General features: G+C 45.7%; 1 protein-coding gene across 10 annotated transcripts in view; it reads right to left on the bottom strand.

Moving 5' to 3' along the window:
• Positions 1-3343: 3343 nt before the first annotated feature.
• The window catches only part of LOC119974569 (SH2B adapter protein 2), a 130977-nt gene continuing 110371 nt past the window's right edge, over positions 3344-23949 (bottom strand). For 9 of the 10 annotated variants that reach the window (XM_038813577.1, XM_038813575.1, XM_038813583.1 and 6 more), the window contains 3 exons: positions 23234-23427; positions 20468-20639; positions 3344-4065 (listed from right to left, as the gene is read on the bottom strand). In XM_038813577.1, coding sequence (XP_038669505.1) covers positions 3764-4065; positions 20468-20639; positions 23234-23427 — 668 coding nt within the window. In that variant the 3' untranslated portion in view covers positions 3344-3763. Of the gene's footprint in view, positions 4066-9544; positions 9655-20467; positions 20640-23233; positions 23428-23949 lie in introns of all 10 variants that reach the window. The other variant, XR_005462524.1, reaches the window with a different exon arrangement.

Genomic DNA, 23949 nt, shown 5'->3' with positions numbered 1-23949 from the left:
GGGTGCGTTCCCTGCCGGCTCTCTGGATGGCAGGTGTTGAGCCGCAGCCTCTTAAAAACTCAGGCAAGGTCGCCACCATACTGCTTCCAGAGTTTGGATACTTTCTTTCTGTGCTGGTGGCTTGGACTGAATGCAGTCCTGACCAGGGGACTATACACTTCAGGATAACAACCTCAGATAATAGTCAATCATTTAAAAAAAATATTTATTAGCTTTTGAAAGGTCTGTTTCATATCCTTATACCTGAAAATTAAGGCCGGGATTCTCCATCCCCCCAGCCTGGTTTTCCAGGAGCGGCGCACCCCGCCAGCAGCAGGATTCTCCATTCCCACAGCCGGCCAATGGGGTTTCCAATTGTGGCCAATCGTTGGGAAACCCACGGGTGTGGGTGCGCTGCCAGCAAAGCAGAGCATTCCACCGACAGAGAATCTGGCATTTTTTAGCCTTCTCAAAATCCTGAGAATTGGGCATAAATCAGCGGAAACTCGCCTGGGTGATTCGTGCCATTGGGGGAACAGACAGTTTTGAGGGTGCAGCTGGCTTCCAGCACAATACTTTTTAAAACAGAGAAACGATCAGACAAGATCAATTTGTGCTGAACATCAATTGTGCTTGAAATTCCTCAACCTTTTACACTGGCTTGGCCAATTTAGGGAGAATTGTGCTGGATAAAAGGAAACGCAATCTCGCGGAAACTCCAGGCCGAGATCTCCCTTCATTAGCCTGCATTGAACCTGAGACCACTCCACGGACTGTTCAACTTTTTTCGTAGGAATCACAAAAATCTCCTATGGAACCTTTGCGACAGCATGTAAAATATTGATTCATTATTTTTCATAAAAATGTACATCATTATTATGAAGTACACATGGACACATTTTTAAATATTTCCTAATTTACGACACCTGCAATGAACAGCAGTGTCCTTGATAAGTATGTACCTGCTAGGCAGGGAGGAAGTGGTCGAGCGAGGGAACCGTGGTTTACTAAAGCAGTTTCAAGAGGAAGAAGGAGGCTTATGTAAAGATGAGACGTGATGGTTCAGTTTGAGAGTTACAAGTTAGCTAGGAAGGCTCTAAAGAGAGAGCTAAGAAGAGCCAGGCGAGGACATGAGAAGTCTTTGGCAGGTAGGATCAAGGATAACCCTAAAGCTTTCTATAGATATGTCAGGAATAAAAGAATGACTAGGGTAAGGGTAGGGCCAGTCAAGGACAGTAGTGGGAGGTTGTGCGTGGAGTCCGAGGAGATAGGAGAGGTGCTAAATGAGTATTTTTCGTTCGTATTTACACAGGAAAAAGACAATGTTGTCAAGGAAAATACTGAGATACAGGCTACTAGGCTAGAAGGGCTTGAGGTTCATAAGGAGGAGGTGTTAGCGATTCTGGAAAGTATGAAAATAGATAAGTCCCCTGGGCCGGATGGGATTTATCCTAGGATTCTCTGGGAAGCTAGGGAGGAGATTGCTGAGCCTTTGGCTTTGATCTTTAAGTCATCTTTGTCTACAGGAATAGTGCCAAAAGACTGGAGGATAGCAAATGTTCAAGAAGGGGAGTAGAGATAACCCCGGTAACTATAGACCAGTGAGCCTTACTTCTGTTGTGGGAAAAGTCTTGGAAAGGTTTATAAGAGATAGGATGTATAATCATCTGGAAAGGAATAATTTGATTAGAGATAGTCAACATGGTTTTGTGAAGGGTAGGTCGTGCCTCACAAACCTTATTGAGTACTTCAAGAAGATGACCAAACAGTGGATGAGGGTAAAGCAGTTGATGGGGTGTATATGGATTTCAGTAAAACATTTGATAAGGTTCCCCATGGTAGGCTTTGCAGAAAATAATACAAAGGCATGGGATTCAGAGTGATTTAGCAGTTTGGATCAGAAATTGGCTAGCTGATAGAAGACAAAGGGTGGTGGTTGATGGGAAATGTTCTGACTGGTGTCCAGTTACTAGTAGTGTACCACAAGGATCTGTTTTGGGGCCGCTGCTGTTTGTCATTTTTATAAATGACCTGGAGGAGGGCGTAGAAGGATGGGTGAGTAAATTTGCAGATGACACTAAAGTCGGTGGAGTTGTGGACAGTGCAGAAGGATGTTACAAGTTACAGAGGGACATAGATAAGCTGCAGAGCTGGGCTGACAGGTGGCAAATGGAGTTTAATGCAGAAAAGTGTGAGGTGATTCATTTTGGAAGGAATAACAGGAAGACAGAGTACTGGGCTACTGGTAAGATTCTTGGTAGTGTGGACGCGCAGAGAGATCTCGGTGTCCATGTCCATAGATCCCTGAAAGTTGCCACCCAGGTTGAGAGGGTTGCTAGAGGAATTGGTAGAGGAATTGAGTTTCAGAGCCATGAGGTCATGTTGCAGCTGTACAAAACTCTGGTGCGGCCGCATTTGGAGTATTGCGTGCAGTTCTGGTCGCCGCATTATAGGAAGGATGTGGAAGCATTGGAAAGGGTACAGAGGAGATTTACAAGGATGTTGCCTAGTATGGAGGGAAGATCTTACGAGGAAAGGCTGAAGGACTTGAGGCTGTTTTCATTAGAGAGAAGAAGGTTAAGAGGTGACTTAATTGAGGCATACAAGATGATCAGAGGATCAGATAGGGTGGACATCGAGAGCCTTTTTCCTCGGATGGTGATGTCCAACACGAGGGAGCATAGCTTTAAATTGAGTGGAGATAGATATAGGACAGATGTCAGAGGTAAATTCTTTACTCAGAGTAGTAAGGGCGTGGAATGCCCTGCCTGCAATACTAGTGGACTCACCAACACTAAACACATTCAAATGGTTATTAGATAGGCATATGGATGATAAGGGAATAGTGTAGATGGGCTTTAGAGGGGTTTCACAGGACGGCGCAACATTGAGGGACAAAGGGCCTGTACTGTGCTGTAATGTTCTATGTTCTATGTTCTAAAGTTTTATTGACCTCTATTTGTTGTTCTTTAACTCGATGTAATTTCCAGCACCCTGCTCGACATCCAGAATCTCAGTCTGCATTTTAAAATTCTTCATGACCATTGCCAACATGATGATTAAAGACTGGTTGGATCATGACAGAATAGGTCTCCTTGAATGGAAAATATTGGTGTAGAATGTTGGGCTGCGTGGGCCTTGGTGTCTTCTGGGGGCAAGAACCCCAAATGCTGGATCTGCATGGACGCCGTGATGAATGGATTTATACAGACATTGAAATGCTCCCTCCAACTTAAACAGGTTAACTTCTCATCTGATCTCAGCAGGAATGCCCAACAATTCAAATCACATTCAGGCTTTGAAATTACTGCTCACATGAAAATCAGTCAGCATCTCCTTCGCGAAAAATAACAGGACAAAGGAATGTCATACAAGCTAAATCTTTATCTGATCATATCAACAGCAGGCTCGCTAAAAACATCAACACTACAGGCAAGGTCATGAGTAAGACATTATTAACTCTTTGTCTGTACACAGCCCGTCAAAATTCGTTCTTCACAGTGATAGTGAAAAGTGCAGCTACAAATCCATAGAACATATTGAATAAGGAAAGTCAGTCTTTGCCAATTGCCCTGAAGCAGATGTGGCATCAAACACTCTATAATTCAAATTAAACTCTCACTCTATGTGAAATAGTTCCAATTTTCATCACTAGTAGTCAAATATTGGGGATTCTGTCTCTTTACCTTCACTTGGAATGTTCTCCCCTTTTGCTGGGCACACACAAGGATCCCTATTTATGTATAGACATACTCCTAGGTTTGCTACATTGGGTTTGCTTGTGTTAGTAGAAAGAATATTGGTTTTCCACTGCTCGCGCTCGATTCCTTGATCCATCGCTGTCATGGTAGTCCTCTGAGGTTGCAGCTTGGGTTTGTTCGGAATTATTCGTACGAATGACGATGGCAGCCTCTGATCTGTGGTGCGCTGGATGGGTGCTGGGTGATATCCCTTCAACCTGGGCAGCAGGTTGAAGGTTGCCAGCTGCAGAGTTGGCAAAGTAGTGTTGCGATTGATGGGCATCGCTCCTGGAGTTGGGTAGTGTAGGAACAGCTGGAGGTGGAGCACTCTGTGAAACATTCATCTCTGGAAGGGATAACAAAACATTTTGGAAGATAGAATTATTGCATAAAGAATCCCCGCAGCTTTTTAAACAATAAATAGTGGGATGATTAAACAAAATCCCTTTTCAGCCTTTCCATAGGCCTTCAGAGTTTTTATCACCTGTTGTGAAAATTCTATTTTTTTTATAAATAAATTTAGAGTACCCAATTCATTTTTTCCAATTAAGGGGCAATTTAGCGTGGCCAATCCACCTACCCTGCACATCTTTGGGTTGTGGGGGCGAAACCCACGCAAACACGGGGAGAATGCGCAAACTGCGCACAGACTGTCACCCAAGGCCGGGATCGAAACTGAGACCTCGGCGTCATGAGGCAGCAGTGCTAACCACTGTGCTGCCATGTAAAATTCTATTTTAACTATCTCCATCCTGCACTTTGTAAAAATCACAAAGTACAGGTGAGGTTATGACAGACCTATACTTGTACCTAACTGCCTTTCAAATAATCCCAAGGGTAATTCCCCATTATCCTACACTGACAAATAACCGCAGCTATTGATCAATCACTTTTTGTTAAGAAATTGTGCCTGACATTGAACCTTACCTTGTCTTCACCACTTTGTTCCCTTGACCCAGAGATCATGGAGTAATGTGAAATAGCACTCCAGATTAAAATTTTCATTTCCATTTGACATTTTATTCACCGTTGTAAGGTTCCCCCTCCCTCGCATTCCCCTCTCAAAGCTGCTGAATCGGATTTATTTCCTCAGAACCGGGTTTTGTACTGCTCCCAGTGTTTGGATTCTTCCTTCCTGCGCTGGTGACTCAGACTGAACACAGACCTGACGAGGGACTGAATGCTTCAGGATAACATCAGTTGCTATGATTTGACGATACAGTACAGTATTCTGATTCTGTTGTTCAAAGATGTTCTGAAGTATTCAAGATGATAACCTAATGATATGGATTAATTTTACACCAAAATGATTTGAAATTGATTTTGTACTGACACACATCGCTATTTGCTTCTAATTGTTAAAATGACTCCAATGAAGACTTGGACTGGATCAAGAACACACAAGTGGTGGAGATAGATATTGGAAAGTGTTTGGTTAGTATTACCAACAAAAACACATCAGTCATGTCTGGATGAGGAAGGGAGCTTCCAGGCGCTGTTGAGGAACACTGCAATGTGGCACTACTGAGGACAACCTAGAAGGACCTGGGATAGTGACCAACTGGACACTATTGATTGAAGAGTAAGAAAAAGGAAAGAAAAGGGCAACAGTGATATTAAGGGCACGATCTAACCAAATTTGTTCTAAGTGTGATAGTGAGTGGGAATTGTCAGTTTTTTCCCTACATGTGACCCGGCGAGGTTGTCACCTGTATCTAACGTTAATTCGGGCTCTTAATGATGCACCTCGGGCTTCATGCCACCAATGACTGTCCCAACGGCTGAATCACTGGGACCACACCCCTGCTAATGAGGGGGAGCAGCACTTAAACCGATCTGGCTGAACAAAGCCAAACAGCACGCAGCCATGCCACCATGCAGACCAGCTCCATGATTTGGAGATGTCAACCTGGTCAGACTGATGGACGAGGTCCAGGCGGGACACCCTGTTCCCTCGAGGGGATCGGACAGCCACAGAACAGTCAGTGTTGCCTGGGAGGCAATTAGCTCGGAAAGTGTTACCAGGAGGACCACCACCCAGCGCCGCAAGAAGCTCAATGACCTCCACCGGGCCACATGGGCGAGTTGGCATCGGCCTTGCCTGCTTTCCCCCACACCGCCCCCAAAGCCCCTGCTCCTAGCACCACACCACACCTTGCACAACGTGCGGTAAGTTTCTTAGCCCTGGAAACATCCTTATAAATCTTTTCTGCACCCTCTCAAGGGTTGGCACGGTGGCACAGTGGTTAGCAATGCTGCCTCATAGCTCCAGGTTCCCGGATTCAATTCCGGCCTCAGGTCACTGTCTGTGTGGAGTTTGCACTTTCTCTCCTTGTCTGCGTGGGTTTCCTCCGGGTGCTCCGGTTTCCTCCCACAGTCCAAAGATGTGCAGGTTAGGTGGATTGGCCATGCTAAATTATCCCTTAGTGTCCAAAATGTTAGGTGGGGTTACTGGGATAGGGTGGAGGGGTGGTCTTAAGTAGGGTGTTCTTTCCATGGACCGTGCAGACTTGATGGGCCGAATAGCCACTTTCATAGATTTCACAGAATTTACAGTGCAGAAGAAGGCCATTCGGCCCATCGAGTCTGCACCGGCTCTTGGAAAGGGCACCCTACCCAAGCCCACACTTCCACCTGATCCCCATAACCCAGTAACCCCACCCAACACTAAGGACAATTTTGGACACTAAGGGCAATTTATCATGGCCAATCCACTAACCTGCACATCTTTGGACTATGGGAGGAAACGAGAGCACCCGGAGGAAAGCCATGCACACACGGGGAGAACGTACAGACTCTGCACAGACGGTGACCCAAGCCGGGAATCGAACCTGGGACCCTGGAGCTGTGAAGCAATTGTGCTATCCACAATGCTACCGTGCCAGCACTTCACAGGAACATGTCTGTCGTGCACTCTAATCAACCTTTCCTTAAAAGACTTCCACATTTCAAATGTGGATTTACCCTTAAACAGCTGCTCCCAATCCACATTCCCTAGCTCCTGCCGAATTTTGTTATACTCTGCCTTTCCGCAATTTAGCACTCTTCCTTTCGGACCCCTCTTGTCCTTGTCCATGAGTATTCTAAAACTTATGGAATTGTGATCGCTATTCCCAAAGTAATCGCCGACTGAAACGTCAACCACCTGGCCGGGATCATTCCCCAATACCAGGTCCAGTATGGCCCCTTCCCCAGTTGGACTATTTACATACTGCTCTAAAAAACTCTCCTGGATGCTCCTTACAAATTCTGCTCCATCTACGCCTCCAACACTACATGAGTCCCATTCAATGTTGGGGAAGTTAAAATCTCCCATCACAACCAAACTATTGCTACTACATTGTTCTATAATCTGTCTACATATTTGTACCTCTACTTCACGCTCGCTTTTGGGAGGCCTATAGTAAAGTCCCAACAATGTTACTGCACACTTCCTATTTCTTAGCTCTATCCATATTGCCTCAGTGCTCGAATCCTCCATCGTGCCCTCCTTAATCACAGCTGTGATATCATCTCTGACCAGTAATGCAACTCCTCCACCCCTTTTACCTCCCTCTCTGTCCCTCCTGAAGCATCTATACCCTGGGATATTTAGTTGCCAATCTTGCCCATCCCTCAACCAAGTCTCAGTAATACCAATAACATCATATTCCCAGGTACTAATCCAAGCCCTAAGTTCATCTGCCTTACCTGCTACACTTCTCGCATTAAAACAAATGCACCTCAGACCACCTGTCCCTTTGCGATCATCATCTCTTCCCTGTCTACTCTTCCCCTTAGTCACATTGAGTTTATTATCTAGTACCTTACTGGCTTTAGTTGCTGCCTCTTTACTGACCTCTAACTTCCTAATCTGGTTCCCATCCCCCTGCCACATTAGTTTAAAACCTCCCCAACAGTGTTAGCAAAAGCACCCCCGAGGACATTGGTTCCAGTCCTGCCCAGATGTAGACCATCCGATTTGAATTGGTCCCACCAACTGACAGAACTTTGGCAATTTCCATTCTGATTTCCCTAAGTAACCAAAGATATATCCCGTTCAGACTTGGTGACCTTCCTACTTTGAGACCTATCCAAGTTTTAAGTATGTGCTCTTTATTTGTACCCTATCCAATTTCTCTATTACTTCTTCCTTTACTTTAATATTGACAGCAGTGCCCTTCCCTACTGAGTAAGGTATTCAGAAGCTTTGGTGACAGATGACCAAATACTGTAGTTACACGGTGAAAGATCACCAACCTATAAATACTGTAGCTACAAGAGCAGGTGAGAGTCTTGGGAATCCTGTGGTTAGTAACCCACCTCCTGACTCTCCAAAGCCTGTCCACCACTGTGAGGCACAAGTCAGGAGTGTAATGGAATACTCTCCACTTGCCTTGATGAGTGCAGCTCCAACAACACTCAAGAAGCTCACCATAATCCAGGACAAAGCAGCCCTCTTGACTGGCACCCAATCTATCACCTTCAGCATTCAATGTCTGCACTACTGGTGCACAGTAGCAGCAGTGTGTACCATTTACTTCTACCACCTAAGACAAGGGCGGCATGTGAATGGGAACATCACCCGCAAGATCCCTTCCAAGGTTCCAGACCAATCTCATTTGGAAATATACTATTGTTTCTTCGCTATCACTGAATAATCAGTTAGTTATTCACTCCATCTTTCAATATCCCTTTGAAAGTTTATGTTCCCAACTCTACTATTTACTGTGTCACCTAACATGTTGTCATCAGCAAACTTGAATATATCTCCCTCCCTCTCTCTGTTTTCTTCAACCGAAGCCATTTAGAAATCTAGAGAAAGGCTAAGGCCCCAGTACAGATAGAACATAGAACAGTACAGCACAGAACAGGCCCTTCGGCCCTCAATGTTGTGCCGAGCCATGATCACCCTACTCAAACCCACGTATCCACCCTATACCCGTAACCCAACAACCCCCCCTTAACCTTACTTTTTATTAGGACACTACGGGCAATTTAGCATGGCCAATCCACCTAACCCGCACATCTTTGGACTTTGGGAGGAAACCGGAGCACCCGGAGGAAACCCACGCACACAGGGGGAGGACGTGCAGACTCCACACAGACAGTGACCCAGCCGGGAATCAAACCTGGGACCCTGGAGCTGTGAAGCATTTATGCTAACCACCATGCTACCCTGCTGCCCCAGATCCCTGGTCAATTGTCACATCCTGTCAATTGGAGTATATGTACATTATCCGCACTCTGTATTCTACCTCCTAATTGATTCCCGATCCATGTCAACAGATAGCCAAATTCCACATGCTTCTGTTTTGCCTAACAGTTCCTTATGTGGAAAATTATCAAATGTCTTTTGGAAGTCCGTATAAATACCATCCACAGGCACCCCTTTATCTGCCACAAGAGGGACTGCATCAAAAAATTCAACAAAGTTAATTAGATATGACTTACCTTTTGCAAATTCATGCTGGTCTTATCTGAAAGACAGTACCTCCCACAATGTGGCACTCTCTAAATAGGTTATGCACTCAAGTCACTGAGGTGGGTTTTGAACCCATGACCTACTGATTTAGAGGTGAGCGGGAAACATCACTTTCCAATTGACAAAGTGACTGTATCTGTGCTGGTGTTTAATGAATGTGTGGGTGGTGATGACTGGCAGCATGAATCCACCTAGCTCTCCTTACTCTATGAAGACAGCAGATGGCGGTTATGGGTACAGAAGCACAACTATGTATTTGGGTACTTTTCTGTCAATTCATGCAGTCTTATGCACTTGTGCACAGTGTAAATGGACATGTATATGTAAGATATCATGAGGATTTGAGTAATATGATACATACCCCTCCAAACTCTGAGAGGCTCCCTCCCAAATAAATGAACAAAGATTTCTTCATGTTCTGGGAGAGGATCCAACTGTCCTGAACTCTGTCTTACTTTGTGAAAACCTTGCCTTTAAACATAAGAAAAGTGTGGATTAAGGCAGAAATAGGCCATTGAAATTCTACCCTACAGCATATTCTCTTTGTTATCCTGGCATGCGGAATACAATTAGCATTAACTCTGTACCTTCTTACACTTCCCTTCCTTACACCAGCCTTGTTAGCATCTTCTCACATGAAGAGTATTTTTTGCCTCCTTCAGAATTAGAATATCCTTCCTTGTCCCTCGATATCCCTTGTAGAACCTGTAGTTTCCCAGAATATTTTTGCCTCCCCTTTCAGCTCTTTTGCAAGTTGTGCAATTTTTTCAGGACCTCCAATCAGCTTCTCCGGTGATAGATGTCATGTTCTATATGTCTCTTTGCTTCTTGGCCTCTATAACTTGTTGAAAAAATGCGCCCCATGTCATTACACCAGGAGAGTTGGAGACCCGGCGTACAGTGGGCTTTAAGACCTTGCAGCCCAGCCATTTCAACAAAACAGTGAGGTTCACAAACATTACGCTGCTGCTCATGGTTTAAGCAGTTCATCAACTGAATGAAAAGTGTTAAACAGAAATTTTGAAAAGATGTATCACTAATAATGTGCTTGTAATATCCCGCATGAAGCTCAGGTGACAGGTTTGATGATAGTGACCGTGTGGCTCGAGGAGTATGCACTCCCCTGTTAACTACTGGGCAGTGACTTGTATATAAGGTAGGCCTGGCGAGAACAAGCCTTGAGAGAGAAAGCCTAACCGTGTTCTGTGTCTGTGTATACATTTCTGTCGTGAATAAACCAGTACTTTATTTTTACTTGACTGACTCAGATATGGTGCATGGTTGCCATTTGCTAGCAGGTCATAAATAATAAACTACAATAGGATTATTAACCCTTTCTTTTAAACAGCAAATAGTGCTATAAGCCACAGTGGTACTGCTTGCTGAGGTACCAGCATCATAGACTGGCAAAGGAAGTTCAATATCCTCCAAGTCACACATGTTCAGTGCTTGACTTAAGCCAGTCAATAAGGGAAGGAAATTGACGGCTTACATGCCCCTGACTGGGGAGAAATAAAGGAGTAGGCAGCAGATACATTTGTAAAAATGATTAAATAATTGACAGGATGTGTGATAAACTGACTGCGCAGTAAACTATTTAAGTTCCTGTAACATTCCTCAGTGAGTCACTGCAAACTACACACAAGAGTATGGGACTTGCTCCTCAATTATCCACTTGGGCCCACACTCACCATATCAGCTTTGTATTGCCAAAAGGTCAGATTGACTGAGAAATTAGTGAAATAGATGGCGGGGGGTAAAGTAATCTGAACGGAGTGTGAAATCCCAGGCACCATTCTTTCTGAGTGCCTTGTCCCTCCTTCATTAGCAATGATAGAAATCACTACAAGTTAATTACAACCAATGTGCCACAAGTTTCATTAAGTCACTAAAGTATTATCAACAAATATCCCTGTCAGAGAAGACACCAGAGAGCCTGCATGGGAGGGGGCAATTGTTTAAATTGACATTACTGGATAGCAGCAACAACTTAGGTTTATTTAGCACAATGAAACATCTCAAAGTGTTTCCCAGGAAAGTTAGAGAAAAGTTATGGTGCAGAAAGAGGCCTTCCAGCCCATGTCTGCGTCGGCCAAAACAGAAAAAAAGGAAACTAGCCGCTCATTTTTAAACCCACTCTCCAGCACCTGGTCTACGGCCTCGCCAGTTGCAGCACTTAAGGTGCAGATCCTGGTAACTTTTCAATTAGTTACTATTTCCTCGGGTGGATGAAGCTGTTACAGGGGGGCATAACTATAAGGTTCAGGGTGGGAGATATAGGAGGGATGTACGAGGTAGGTTCTTTACTCATAGAGTGGTTAGGGTGTGGAATGGACTGCCTGCTGTGATAGTGGAGTCGGACACTTTAGGAACTTTCAAGCGGTTATTGGATAGGCACATGGAACACACCAGAATGACAGGGAGTGGGATAGCTTGATCTTGGTTTCGGCCAAGGCTCGGCACAACATCGAGGGCCGAAGGGCCTGTTCTGTGCTGTACTGTTCTATGTTCTATTTCAGTCTCAACCAGCAACTTCGGCAGTGGATTCCGGACTCCCAGCACCCTCTGGGTGAAAAAGCTTACCCTCATGTTCCCCTCTAATCCTTCTACCAATCACCTTAAATGTTGGTAGTTTGGGGAAACTACCCTGTCTCAGCCCCTCATAATTTTATTCACCTCAATTAAGTAGCCCCTTGGCGTCCCCTGTTCCAGGAAAACAACATTTTCTAACCCTGGCAACATTCTTATAAATCTCTGTATTCTCTCCATCATGTCCTTCCTGTAATGCAGTGATCAGAACTGTACACAAAATTCCAGCTGTGGTCTAACCAGCATTTTATACATTTCCAGCATTACATCCCTGCTTTTATATTATATACCTCGCCCAATAAAGGAAAAGCATTCCATATGCTTTTTTTTTACCACCTTATCCACCTGTCTGGTCACCTTCAGGAACCTGTGGATATGCACTCCAAAGTCTCTCATTTCCTCTACCCCTCTCATTTTCCTCCCGTTTATCAAATATTCCCTTGCTTTTTTTGCTATCCCAAAGTGCATTACCTCACATTTCTCTAGATTGGATTCCATTTGCCACTTTTCCATCCACTCCAGCAAACCATTGATATAATTTTGGAGACAGTCAAAAAGCTACACTCTTCACTATCGATTGTCATAGAATCATAGGAGGACTTCCGGTGGCAGCCATGGAGGAGTAGGTCGCACATTTGATAGCTCCCGCCTGTGACGGACTTTTGGACCTTTTTCTCCTGTTTTTTTCCGGATTTCATTGGATAAATCGGTGAAAAGTGAGACAGTGAGGAGAAATCCCTCTCCGGTGTATGGAGAATTGGACCAGAAATGGCCGTGAGGGACAACAAAGTCCTATAAGAAAGACACGAGCAGAGCTGGAAAAGCGGGAAAGCATGGCGGAGAAGCAGGGCCATGGGGAGACGGCACAGTGGTCGACGGGGCAGCTGGTGGAGTTTTTTGAAGATTGCTTCGCCAAGCTTAAGGAGGACACGCTGGACCCGATCAAGGCTTCGATTGATCAGGTTGTGCCGAATCAAGAAACCCACGAATGAGCGAACCCGGAGGTGGAGAAAAAGGTGTCCGAGCACGAGGAATACATAACCGTGTTGGAGACCAAGGTGGAGATGATGAATGACTGCCAGAAAAGAATGCAGAAGATGCTGGAGGACCTGGAGGACCCTGGAAGGGGATAGAGCGCACAGAGCCCTTGCAAAGAAGCCCTGAGCAAACGAGTCACCGAGGGCGATGGTGGTACGCCTTCACCGATTCCTGGACAAGGAATACGTTCTGCGGTGGGCCAAGAAAGAACAGAGCAGCAAGTGGGAGAATTGTGAGCTGTGCATTTATCAAGACCTGGGCGTGGATTTGGCCTAAAGGCAAGCTGGGTTTAATCAGGCAAAAACGGCCCTCTTTAAGAAGGGGGTGAAGTTTGGGATGTTGTACCCAGCCCATCTGTGGGTCACATATGAGGAACGGGACTTCTACTTCGAAACACCAGACGAAGTATGGACTTTCATCTTGGAAATAAACTGGAGGTGAATAAAAAACACTGAATCCTTGGAGAGTAATGTAGTAGCGATCTGTTGAAAATCACTTTTGTGCTGGGTTGAATCAGTCATGTTATGTGCAATAAGGGGAGAGTAGACCCATGGAGGTTTGCATGGCTCAGGCGAAGGAGTTTTCCTTTTTCTCACATGTCCACAAGATATACCCTCCCATCAACGTTGTATTCTGAGCAGGGCGCTAATACCGAAGATGGTGGATACTGAGTACTCGTCAATTGCAGTGTTGGATCATGCCCCGCATTGAGTGAATCTACAGGTTAGTGTGGAGAGAGGGCAATGCCCACTGTGGAGGCTGGATGTGGGGTTGCTAGCGGACGAAGCGATCTGTGGGCGGATTAACAAGTCCATCCAAAACTATCTGGAAACAAATGATACGGGGCAAGTCTCTGTAGCAACAGTTTGGGAAGCTTTGAAGGCAATGGTCGGAGTGGAATTAATCTCGATACTGGCTCACAGAGAAAAGGCGGAACAGGCTGAGAGGGATAGGTTAGTTGAGGAGATACTCCAGGTGGACAGGAGATACTCGGAGGCCCCGGACGCGAGGTTACTGAGGGAGTGGCGGAGGTTACAGGCAGAGTTTGGGCTGTTGACTACTGGGAAAGCAGTGGAACAGTTGAGGAAGGCAAGGGGGGCGATGTATGAGTACGGGGAAAAGGCAAGCAGAATGTTGCCGCACCAGCTCAGGAAAAGGGAGGCCGCCAGGGAGATAGGAAGAGTAAAGAGTAGAGATGGTAATACTGTCCTGGACCCAGTGGGGGTGAACGAGGTGTTTAAGGACTTCTATTGTAAATTATATGAGTCGGAACCCTTAGCTGGGGTTGAGGGGATGAGGCAGTTTTTGGGTCAGTTGAGATTCACGAGGGTGGATGAGGATCTGGTTGAAGGGCTGGGAGCCCTAATTGAGATTGAGGAAATAATCAAGGGGCTGGAGGGCATGCAGTTGGGCGAGGCCCCGGGGCCTGACGGCTACCTGGTGGAATTCTGTAAGGAGTTTTTAGAGATATTGAGCCCACTGCTGGTGAGGGCATTTAATGAAGCAAGAGAGAAGGGAGTCCTCCCCCCAACAATGTTGCAGGCCTCGATTTCATTGATCCTGAAACGGGAGAAGGATCCGGAACAATGTGGGTCATACAGGCCAATTTTTCTACTGAATGTGGACACCAAACTGCTGGTTAAGATACTGGCCACAAGAATAGAGGACTGTGTCCCAGGGGGTGATAGGGGAAGACCAGACGGGATTTGTGAAGGGCAGGCAACTCAAGGCCAATGTTCGAAGGCTTTTAAATGTTATTATGATGCCCTCAGAAGGAGAGGAAATGGAGGTGGTGGTAGCAATGGATGCGGAGAAAGCTTTTGATCGGGTGGAGTGTGATTACCTGTGGGAGGCGCTGGGAAGGTTTGGGTTTGATGAGAGCTTTATTGACTGGGTGCAGTTGCTTTATCAGGCACCAGTAGCGAGTGTGCATACGAACTGTTGAGGTTGGGGTATTTTAAACTAGAGCGAGGGTCGAGGCTAATATAGCCCCCTCTCCCCGCTACTGTTTGCTCAGCCATAGAGCCATTGGCCATGGCGTTAAGAGCCTCTAGGAACTGGAAAGGGCTGGTTCGGGGGGTGGTGGAGCACTGGGTCTCGCTCTACGCAGATGACCTGCTCTTGTATATTTCAGACCCGTTGGAGGGGATGGGGGACGTTATGCGGATCCTCGGGGAATTTGGTAATTTTTCGGGGAATTAATTGAACATGGAGAAACGTGAGATGTTCGCGATCCAGGCAGAAGAGACTGGGAGACCTGCCATTTAGAATGGTAGCAAGGAGCTTTCAGTATCTGGGAGTCCAGGTGGCCCGGGAATGGGAGGCACTGCACAAGTTAAACCTTGTTGGTCGCTACCACCACCTCCACCTCCTCTCCTTCTGAGGGCATTATAATAACATTTAAAAGCCTTCGAACATTGGCCTTGAGTTGTCTGCCCTTCACAAATCCCGTCTGGTCTTCCCCTATCACCCCCGGGGCACAGCCCTCTATCCTTGTGGTCAGTATCTTAGCCAACAAATTGGTAGAACCTTTGTTGGTAGAACAAATGAAAGAGGACTTTAAGAGATGGGACATGCTCCCGCTATCACTGGCGGGGAGGGTACAGACTGTGAAAATGACGATCCTCCCCAGATTTCTGTTTGTCTTTCAGTGCCTTCATCTTCATCCTTTTTTAAGCGAGTGAATAAGGTTATTTCGGGCTTTGTGTGGGAAGGTAAAACCCCGCGAGTGAAGCAAGTGTTGCTGGAGTACAGTCGGGGGAGGATGGGTTGGCACTGCAGAACTTCTGCAATTACTACTGGGCGGCTAATATAGCCTTGATTAGGAAGTGGGTAGTGGGGGAGGGGTCGGTGTGGGAGCGGATGGAGGCGGCGTCATGTAAAGACACAAGTTTGGGAGCACTGATAATGACACCTCTTCCGCTCTCGCCGGCCCGATACTCCACAAGTCCGGTGGTGGTGGCGGCTCTGAGAATCTGGGGGTAATGGACGGAGCATCGGTTTGGACCCCGATTTATAATAATCATGATGTGGAGATGCCGACGTTCGACTGGGGTGAGCACAGTAAGAAGTTTTACAACACCAGGTTAAAGTCCAACAGTTTTGTTTCGAACACTAGCTTTCAGAGCACTGCTCCTGAGGATTCACCTGAGGAAGGAGCAGTGCTCTGAAAGCCAGTATTTGAAACAAACCTGTTGGACTTTAACCTGGTGTAACACTTCTTACTATAATAGTCATCATTTGTACCGGGTAGGCTGGATGGTGGGGTCCGGATCCAGATGGCAAAGGGTAGGAATTAGGAGGATGGGGAATCTATTTATAGATGGGAGCTTCCCCAGCTTGAAAGCCTTGGAGGATAAATTTGAATTGCCAGCAGGGAATGGGTTTAGGTATTTGCAGGTGCGCGACTTCCTGAGAAAACAGGTGCCAGCCTTTCCGCTGCTGCCGCCAAGGGGGATACAGGATAGAGTAGTTTCCAAGACCTGGGTGGGAGAGGGGAAGGTATCAGATATTTACCAGGAACTTTTGGATGCGGAGGAAACTCCGATGGAGGAGCTTAAGGGCGTGGGAAGATGAGCTAGGAAGAGAAATAGAGGCGGGGCTATGGGTGGATGCCCTAATACATCCTCATCATGTGCCAGGCTTAGCTTTATATAATTTAAGGTAGTCCACCGGGCACACATGACGGATGAGAACGTTTTTTGGGGTAGGGGACAGGTGTGTGAGGTGCACGGGAAGCCCAGCAAATCATGTCCACATGTGTTGGACATGCCCGAAGCTTAGAGGGTTTTGGCAGAGTTTCACTAAGGCAATGTCCAAGGTACTCAAAACATGGGTGGTGCCGAGTCCGGAGGTGGCGATCTTTCGGGTATCGGAAGAGCCGGGAGTTCAGTTCAGGGGGCGAAAGAGGCCGACATCTTGGCCTTTGCCTCCCTGGTAGCCCGGAGACGGATCTTATCAATGTGGAGGGACTTGAGGGTTAGGGTTAGGGTTAGGGTTAGGGTTAACCCTAACCGAGTGTAGAGACCTGGGTTAGTGACATGGCTGTGTTTCTCAGTCTCGAGAAAATAAAGTTCGCCTTAAGCGGGTCAATGGTCAGGTTCACCCGGATGTGGCAGCCGTTCGAAAAACTTGCAAATACCCTAATAAGAATATTTTTAAAAATCATAGAATTTACAGAGCAGAACGAGGCCATTCAGCCCATTGGGTCTGCACCGGCCCTTGGAAAGAGCACCCACTTAAGCCCACGCATCCATCCTGTCCCCGTAACCCAGTAACCCAATGTAACCTTTTTGGACACCGCATGGCTAATCTACCTAACCTGCACATCTTTGGACTGTGGGAGGAAACTGAAGAACCCGGAGGAAACCCACGCGCACACGGGGAGAACGTGCAGACTCCGCACAGACAGTCATCCGAGGCTGGAATTGAACCCTGGAGCTGTGAGGCAGCAGTGCTAACCACCGTGCCGCCCTAATGATATAGCCACTTTTTGTGCCATCTGTAAATTTCTCTATCAGGCACCCCCATAATTTAGTCCAAATTATTAATATATACATAAAGCAGCAAGGGTCCGGATCCTGAGCCCCGTGGGACGCCATTGGAAACTGCTTTCTATTCGCAAATCATCCATCAACCTTTGTTTCCTGTTGCGGAGCCAATTTTGGATCCAACTTGCCGCATTATTTATCCCATGGATTTTTGCTTTTCTGACCAGTTTGCCATGTGGGACCTTGTCAAATGCCTTACTAAAACCCATCCACTGCATTACCCTCATCAATCCTCCTTGTTAGTTCCCCAAAAAATGTGATTAAATTAGTAAGACATGGCTTTCCCCTGACAAAACCATGCTGGCAATCCCTGATCAATCCATGCCTCCCTAAGTAACAGTTATCAAATAAAAGTTGACACTGAGACAAAGAAGGAGATATTGACCGACTTGGTTTAACCAGGTCGGTCAAGGCAACCGTGAGGAGGAGTTTATAGAATGTATCCGCGATAGTTTCCTAGAACAGTATGTAATGGAACCTACGAGGGAACAAGCGGTCCTAGATCTTGTCCTGTGTAATGAGACAGGATTGATTCATGATCTCATAGTTAGGGATCCTCTCGGAAGGAGCGATCACAATATGGTGGAATTTAAAATACAGATGGAGGGTGAGAAAGTAAAATCAAATACTAGTGTTTTGTGTTTAAACAAAGGAGATTACAAGGGGATGAGAGAAGAACTAGCTAAGGTAGACTGGGAGCTAAGACTTTATGGTGGAACAGTTGAGGAACAGTGGAGAACCTTCCAAGCGATTTTTCACAGTGCTCAGCAAAGGTTTATACCAACAAAAAGGAAGGACGGAAGAAAGAGGGAAAATCGACCGTGGATATCTAAGGAAATAAGGGAGAGTATCAAATTGAAGGAAAAAGCATATAAAGTGGCAAAGATTGCTGGGAGATTAGAGGACTGGGAAATCTTTAGGGGGCAACAGAAAGCTACTAAAAAAGCTATAAAGAAGAGTAAGATAGAGTATGAGAGCAAACTTGCTCAGAATATAAAAACAGACAGTAAAAGTTTTTACAAATATATAAGACAAAAAAGAATGGCTAAGGTAAATATTGGTCCTTTAGAGGATGAGGAGGGAGTTTTAATAATGGGAAATGAGGAAATGGCTGAGGAACTGAAAAGGTTTTTTGGGTCGGTCTTCACAGTGGAAGACACAAATAACATGCCAGCGACTGATAGAAATGAGGCTATGACAGGTGAGGACCTTGAGAGGATTGTTATCACTAAGGAGGGAGTGATGGGCAAGCTAATGGGGCTAAAGGTAGACAAGTCTCCTGGCCCTGATGGAATGCATCCCAGAGTGCTAAAAGAGATGGCTAGGGAAATTGCAGATGCACTAGTGATAATTTACCGAAATTCACTAGACTCTGGGGTGGTCCCGGTGGATTGGAAATTAGCAAACGTGACGCCACTGTTTAAAAAAGGAGGTAGGCAGAAAGCAGGAAATTATAGGCCAGTGAGTTTAACTTCGGTAATAGGGAAGATGCTGGAATCTATCATCAAGGAAGAAATTGCGAGGCATCTGGATAGAAATTGTCCCATTGGGCAGACGCAGCATGGGTTCGTAAAAGGCAGGTCGTGCCTAACTAATTTAGTGGAATTTTTTGAGGACATTACCAGTGCAGTAGATAACGGGGAGCCGATGGATGTGGTATATCTGGATTTCCAGAAAGCCTTTGACAAGGTGCCACACAAAAGGTTGCTGCATAAGATAAAGATGCATGGCATTAAGGGTAAAGTAGTAGCATGGATAGAGGATTGGTTAATTAATAGAAAGCAAAGAGTTGGGATAAATGGGTGTTTCTCTGGTTGGCAATCAGTAGCTAGTGGTGTCCCTCAGGGATCCGTGTTGGGCCCACAATTGTTCACAATTTACATTGATGATTTGGAGTTGGGGACCAAGGGCAATGTGTCCAAGTTTGCAGATGACACTAAGATGAGTGGTAAAGCGAAAAGTGCAGAGGATACTGGAAGTCTGCAGAGGGATTTGGATAGGTTAAGTGAATGGGCTCGGGTCCGGCAGATGGAATACAATGTTGACAAATGTGAGGTTATCCATTTTGGTAGGAATAACAGCAAACGGGATTATTATTTAAACGATAAAATATTAAAGCATGCCGCTGTTCAGAGAGACTTGGGTGTGCTAGTGCATGAGTCACAGAAGGTTGGTTTACAAGTGCAACAGGTGATTAAGAAGGCAAATGGAATTTTGTCCTTCATTGCTAGAGGGATGGAGTTTAAGACTAGGGAGGTTATGTTGCAACTGTATAAGGTGTTAGTCCGGCCACACCTGGAGTATTGTGTTCAGTTTTGGTCTCCTTGAGAAAGGACGTACTGGCGCTGGAGGGTGTGCAGAGGAGATTCACTAGGTTAATCCCAGAGCTGAAGGGGCTGGATTATGAGGAGAGGTTGAGTAGACTGGGACTGTACTCGTTGGAATTTAGAAGGGGGGATCTTATAGAAACATTTAAAATTATGAAGGGAATAGATAGGATAGATGCGGGCAGGTTGTTTCCACCGGCGGGTGACAGCAGAACTAGGGGGCATAGCCTCAAAATAAGGGGAAGTAGATTTAGAACTGAGTTTAGGAGGAACTTCTTCACCCAAAGGGTTGTGAATCTATGGAATTCCTTGCCCAGTGAAGCAGTTGAGGCTCCTTCATTACATGTTTTTAAGGTAAAGATAGATAGTTTTTTGAAGAATAAAGGGATTAAGGGTTCTGGTGTTCGGGCCGGAAAGTGGAGCTGAGTCCACAAAAGATCAGCCATGATCTAATTGAATGGCGGAGCAGGCTCGAGGGGCCAGATGGCCTACTCCTGCTCCTAGTTCTTATGTTCTTATGTTCTTATATTAGGAGAGGCTTGGTCACAGAGGTAAGTTTTAAAGCGCGGAGGGAGGTAGAAATGGAATTCCAGAACTTATGGCCTTATGGAGCTGCAGGGATTGTGGAACAATTAAAATTGGGTGAAGAATAAGGGCAGGCAACAAGATGCGATCAAACTGATGCTGTACCAGATCACAGGAGATGAGAGGGTCATAATAAAGCATTTTCCCAGAAAGAAAAATAAATAAATCCATGACTGTACTTTTGGACATTCCTACCTGGGGTGGGATGTGTGACCAGCACGTAACAGCGGAGGGTGATGTCAGCAGAACCTCCAGATTCCAAGGGAATGGGGTGAGTATGGAAATGTTTGAGCATGTCGAGGATGGTCTGAAACCAGAGATGCTGAACGTGACACTGGCCAGTTTCATTCAGAGAGAGGCGTAGATGCTATAGAAAGTAGAAAGGAGCGTGTTACAGAATTACCTCAAAATTACTTAGAATTACATTTTAAAAATGCAGCATGGGAACAGCAGGTTTAGCCTGACTACCTGTGTTTACCATCCTCATGTGCAGTGTTCTAGCCCCATGTATTCCCATATCCCGACATCCCTGCTTCAACAACAATTTGAAATTTTGACTTAAAGTCAGATTTTCAAAGCGAGACAGAGACCCTGGATAATGCCCGGATAAATCCCAGGTCCCTATTCTGCAACTTGTGCAATGCTATTTTTAAATGTAAATATCCTGACAGTGCAGGTAGTGAGCCTGGCGTCCAATTAGAGGCACCAAGTGTACTGAGAGATGGGAGTTGCCTGAAGAGTGCAAACAGCAAAGGCAGACAGTAACCATGATGTGGCCTGTCACTGCTGTGTAGGTGAGAGCAGATAGCACCGTAGAGGACAAGGAGCTTATGAAAGGTTCAATATGGCCAAATTAAAGGTCATACACAAGATTCCCTAGGCCCGATAATTTGCATGTCATAAAAAAATACCTCCCCTTCTCTCTGCTTTGAACCCAATAGCTCAGCTATGCACTAATGTGCCGCACACTGCTCGCATTCACCAAAAACATTTTTGAAAATTGCAACCATGACCCTCCTGGTCCATGAACAAGCTCTTCAATGGACCACTAATTGGAGGTGGGCTTCCTGCGCCCCCCACCCCCCGGTCCTCACTTTGGGATCCAGAGATGCCTGCTGGACTGCAATCATGACCCGCCCGATACCAACCCCACCTGTATTTGAAAGTCCAGCACATGGTCTCTATTTGAGTCACTGAGGGCTGATTTTCATGAAGGAGATGGGAAGCTTGAGTAGGAGAAGTTCCAGGCTCCACAAAACTGTCCCTGTTGAGGGTGCCCTCATCGCCATATTTTTGTTCGGGGGGGGGGGGGGGGGGGGTGAAATGGAGTCATGTCTGTCACCTCCACAAGCCGAACCAAGGTGGCATCAGAAGATAGAGGATCCACCCCTGTTTACATGGACATAGGCCCAGTTGTAATAATGGCTGTCAGGCCCACAAGCCCTCACTCACACCCACTCACTATTCCCTCCATGCTCCCTCCATGCCTCCCATATTTCCCATACCCCCATAAGTCCCAAAATCCCTCCATCCCCTCATGTCTTCCTCCATTCCCCATCAATTTCCCATACCCCTTTCTTGCCCCATACACCCTCAATGCCCCATCATATCCACCATGCTGCACATGAATCCTTCGTACCAACTCTCCCAGTATCCAGTATTATACTCAAAACAAATGAGTCTGGTAAGTCTGGCAAGCCTTTGAAATTCTGATGAAACTGACACTATAAGCAAAGAAGCTTTACAAAAACGACTGGAAATAATTGCTCACAACTCGATGGGCCGAATGGCACTGTAAATTCTATGAAATCTATGAAACTTCAAAAAAGTACCAAACAACCATTGTGGTTCAAAAATCGTTTATGCACTTCACATCTCTTGATCTTGTGCAAATAAACACACAGACATTGAAAGAATTCTCAGATATCTGCCTGTTTGAACTATTGATGTAAATAAAGTTGTCGGTACCCTTATTATGAATGTTTGGCAACAGTTAATGTACTGAGCAAAGCAGACAATGTTGACACCATTTGCAGGAGAGTGATAGCTTTGATTGACATCTTTTATTACCTTTTAATAACCAGATCTTTCTCTTTTCAATGTTTGTGTGTTTATTTATACAGGATTAAGATTAAGGTGTGGATACATTTTTTTTGGTATTGATATGCTGATTGACTGTAATTGATTGACATTTTCATGAGAAGGTAAGTTGGGATATCTATTTCTTTTAGAATACCCAATTATTTTTTTTCCCCAATTAAGGGGCAATTTAACGTGACCAATCCACCTATCCTGCACATCTTTGGGTTGTGGGGGTGAAACCCACGCAAACAGGGGGAGAATGTGCAAACTCCACACGGACAGTGACCCAGAGCCGGGATTGAAACCCGGGTCCTCAGTGCCGTAGGCAGCAGAGCTAACCACTGTGCCACCGTGTCTGGGAAATCCAGTTCAAAGGAAATTTTAAATGGCTGGGATTTTTTGGTTCCTGAATATGGGTCATGACTCCTCTGAAGTGCCATGAACCACGTCTACTAAAGGAACAGGCTCACTCCAGTAAAATTGCAGGGAGGTTTTAAAAATGCCCACCCCCACAATGGAGCAGGTAAAGGTGAAAGTGCTGCATGTGGCTGGGCTATGGAAATGGGAAGGGGGCAGGAATCCCAGTACTAGGTCCTGCCCGCCATTTTTAAAAGCTTCAGGCCGAGTCGCCAAATATCTGGCCTTAACTCTGAAGGTGAATTCCACAGTCTCACTATCTTGTGAGTTATCTGTACTAAATGTCTTCCGTTTAATCTTGTGTCTCTGCCCCTTTGTTCTAAACAACTCAGCCACTGGAAATAATCTTTTTCTAGCCTCTCACATCTCTTCGGAGTTCTAAACATCATTGCACATCATCCTGCAATCACCGAAGTTTGAAGACATGCTGATCTGAAACCCAGGGGGGCTCTTCTTCCTTACCTTTGCTTTCCCCTGGAAGTTGAAGGTCAGCACATATTCCCCTGGCCGTGTCTCACTTTGGCGAATGACAAACAAGCCGTGACTTCTCGACCCTCCAGCCAGCACCAACTGGGCAGCTTTCACCCGTGACAGTGTCCCATGGAACCAGGGGTAACTGGAGAGCTGAAGTTCAGCTTCTGTCCGATCCTCCTCATCTGCAGTTCAAAAGAGAGAGTCCAGTTTCTACAAAAGCTAACTGTTTGGGTATAGCATGTCCAAAAGAAGAAAAGGTTGCATACCCCTCTGTGGTAACTTTGGACCACAAAGTAGGTAGCCAAATGTGTTACTTAAAAGAAGGAACTTAAAAGAAGATGGTTAACAATAACATGAACTCAGCAGAACAGTAATCACGATGAAAACAGGAGCTCTAGTAAAACGAGATCTTGCTTACACGTCACCCTCTTGCAGACTGCTGAAGTCTGCCCAAAGCCCGCACATGTTCAGAACCCCCAACAGACGCCAGTAAAACAATTACATAAAAGCTATAGGAATTACATAAGTTTATGAGAACACTCTGTACACAAAATTACATTCTGTAACACCCTACAACTTAAATATTGTACCATGGCCAAACTATTAGCACCGGTGCTTAAAGACTTGCTTATGGAGAGTTGCAGAAGATTTGAGTCGGGATTCTCCACTGCAAACCTGCGCCGCTACCGCTGATAGCAAGGATG

Source organism: Scyliorhinus canicula, chromosome 12 (assembly GCF_902713615.1).
Source record: "Scyliorhinus canicula chromosome 12, sScyCan1.1, whole genome shotgun sequence".
NCBI lineage: Eukaryota > Metazoa > Chordata > Chondrichthyes > Carcharhiniformes > Scyliorhinidae > Scyliorhinus > Scyliorhinus canicula.
The sequence above is the reverse complement of the archived record's forward strand: the minus strand, read 5'-3'. Positions and strand labels throughout refer to the sequence as shown.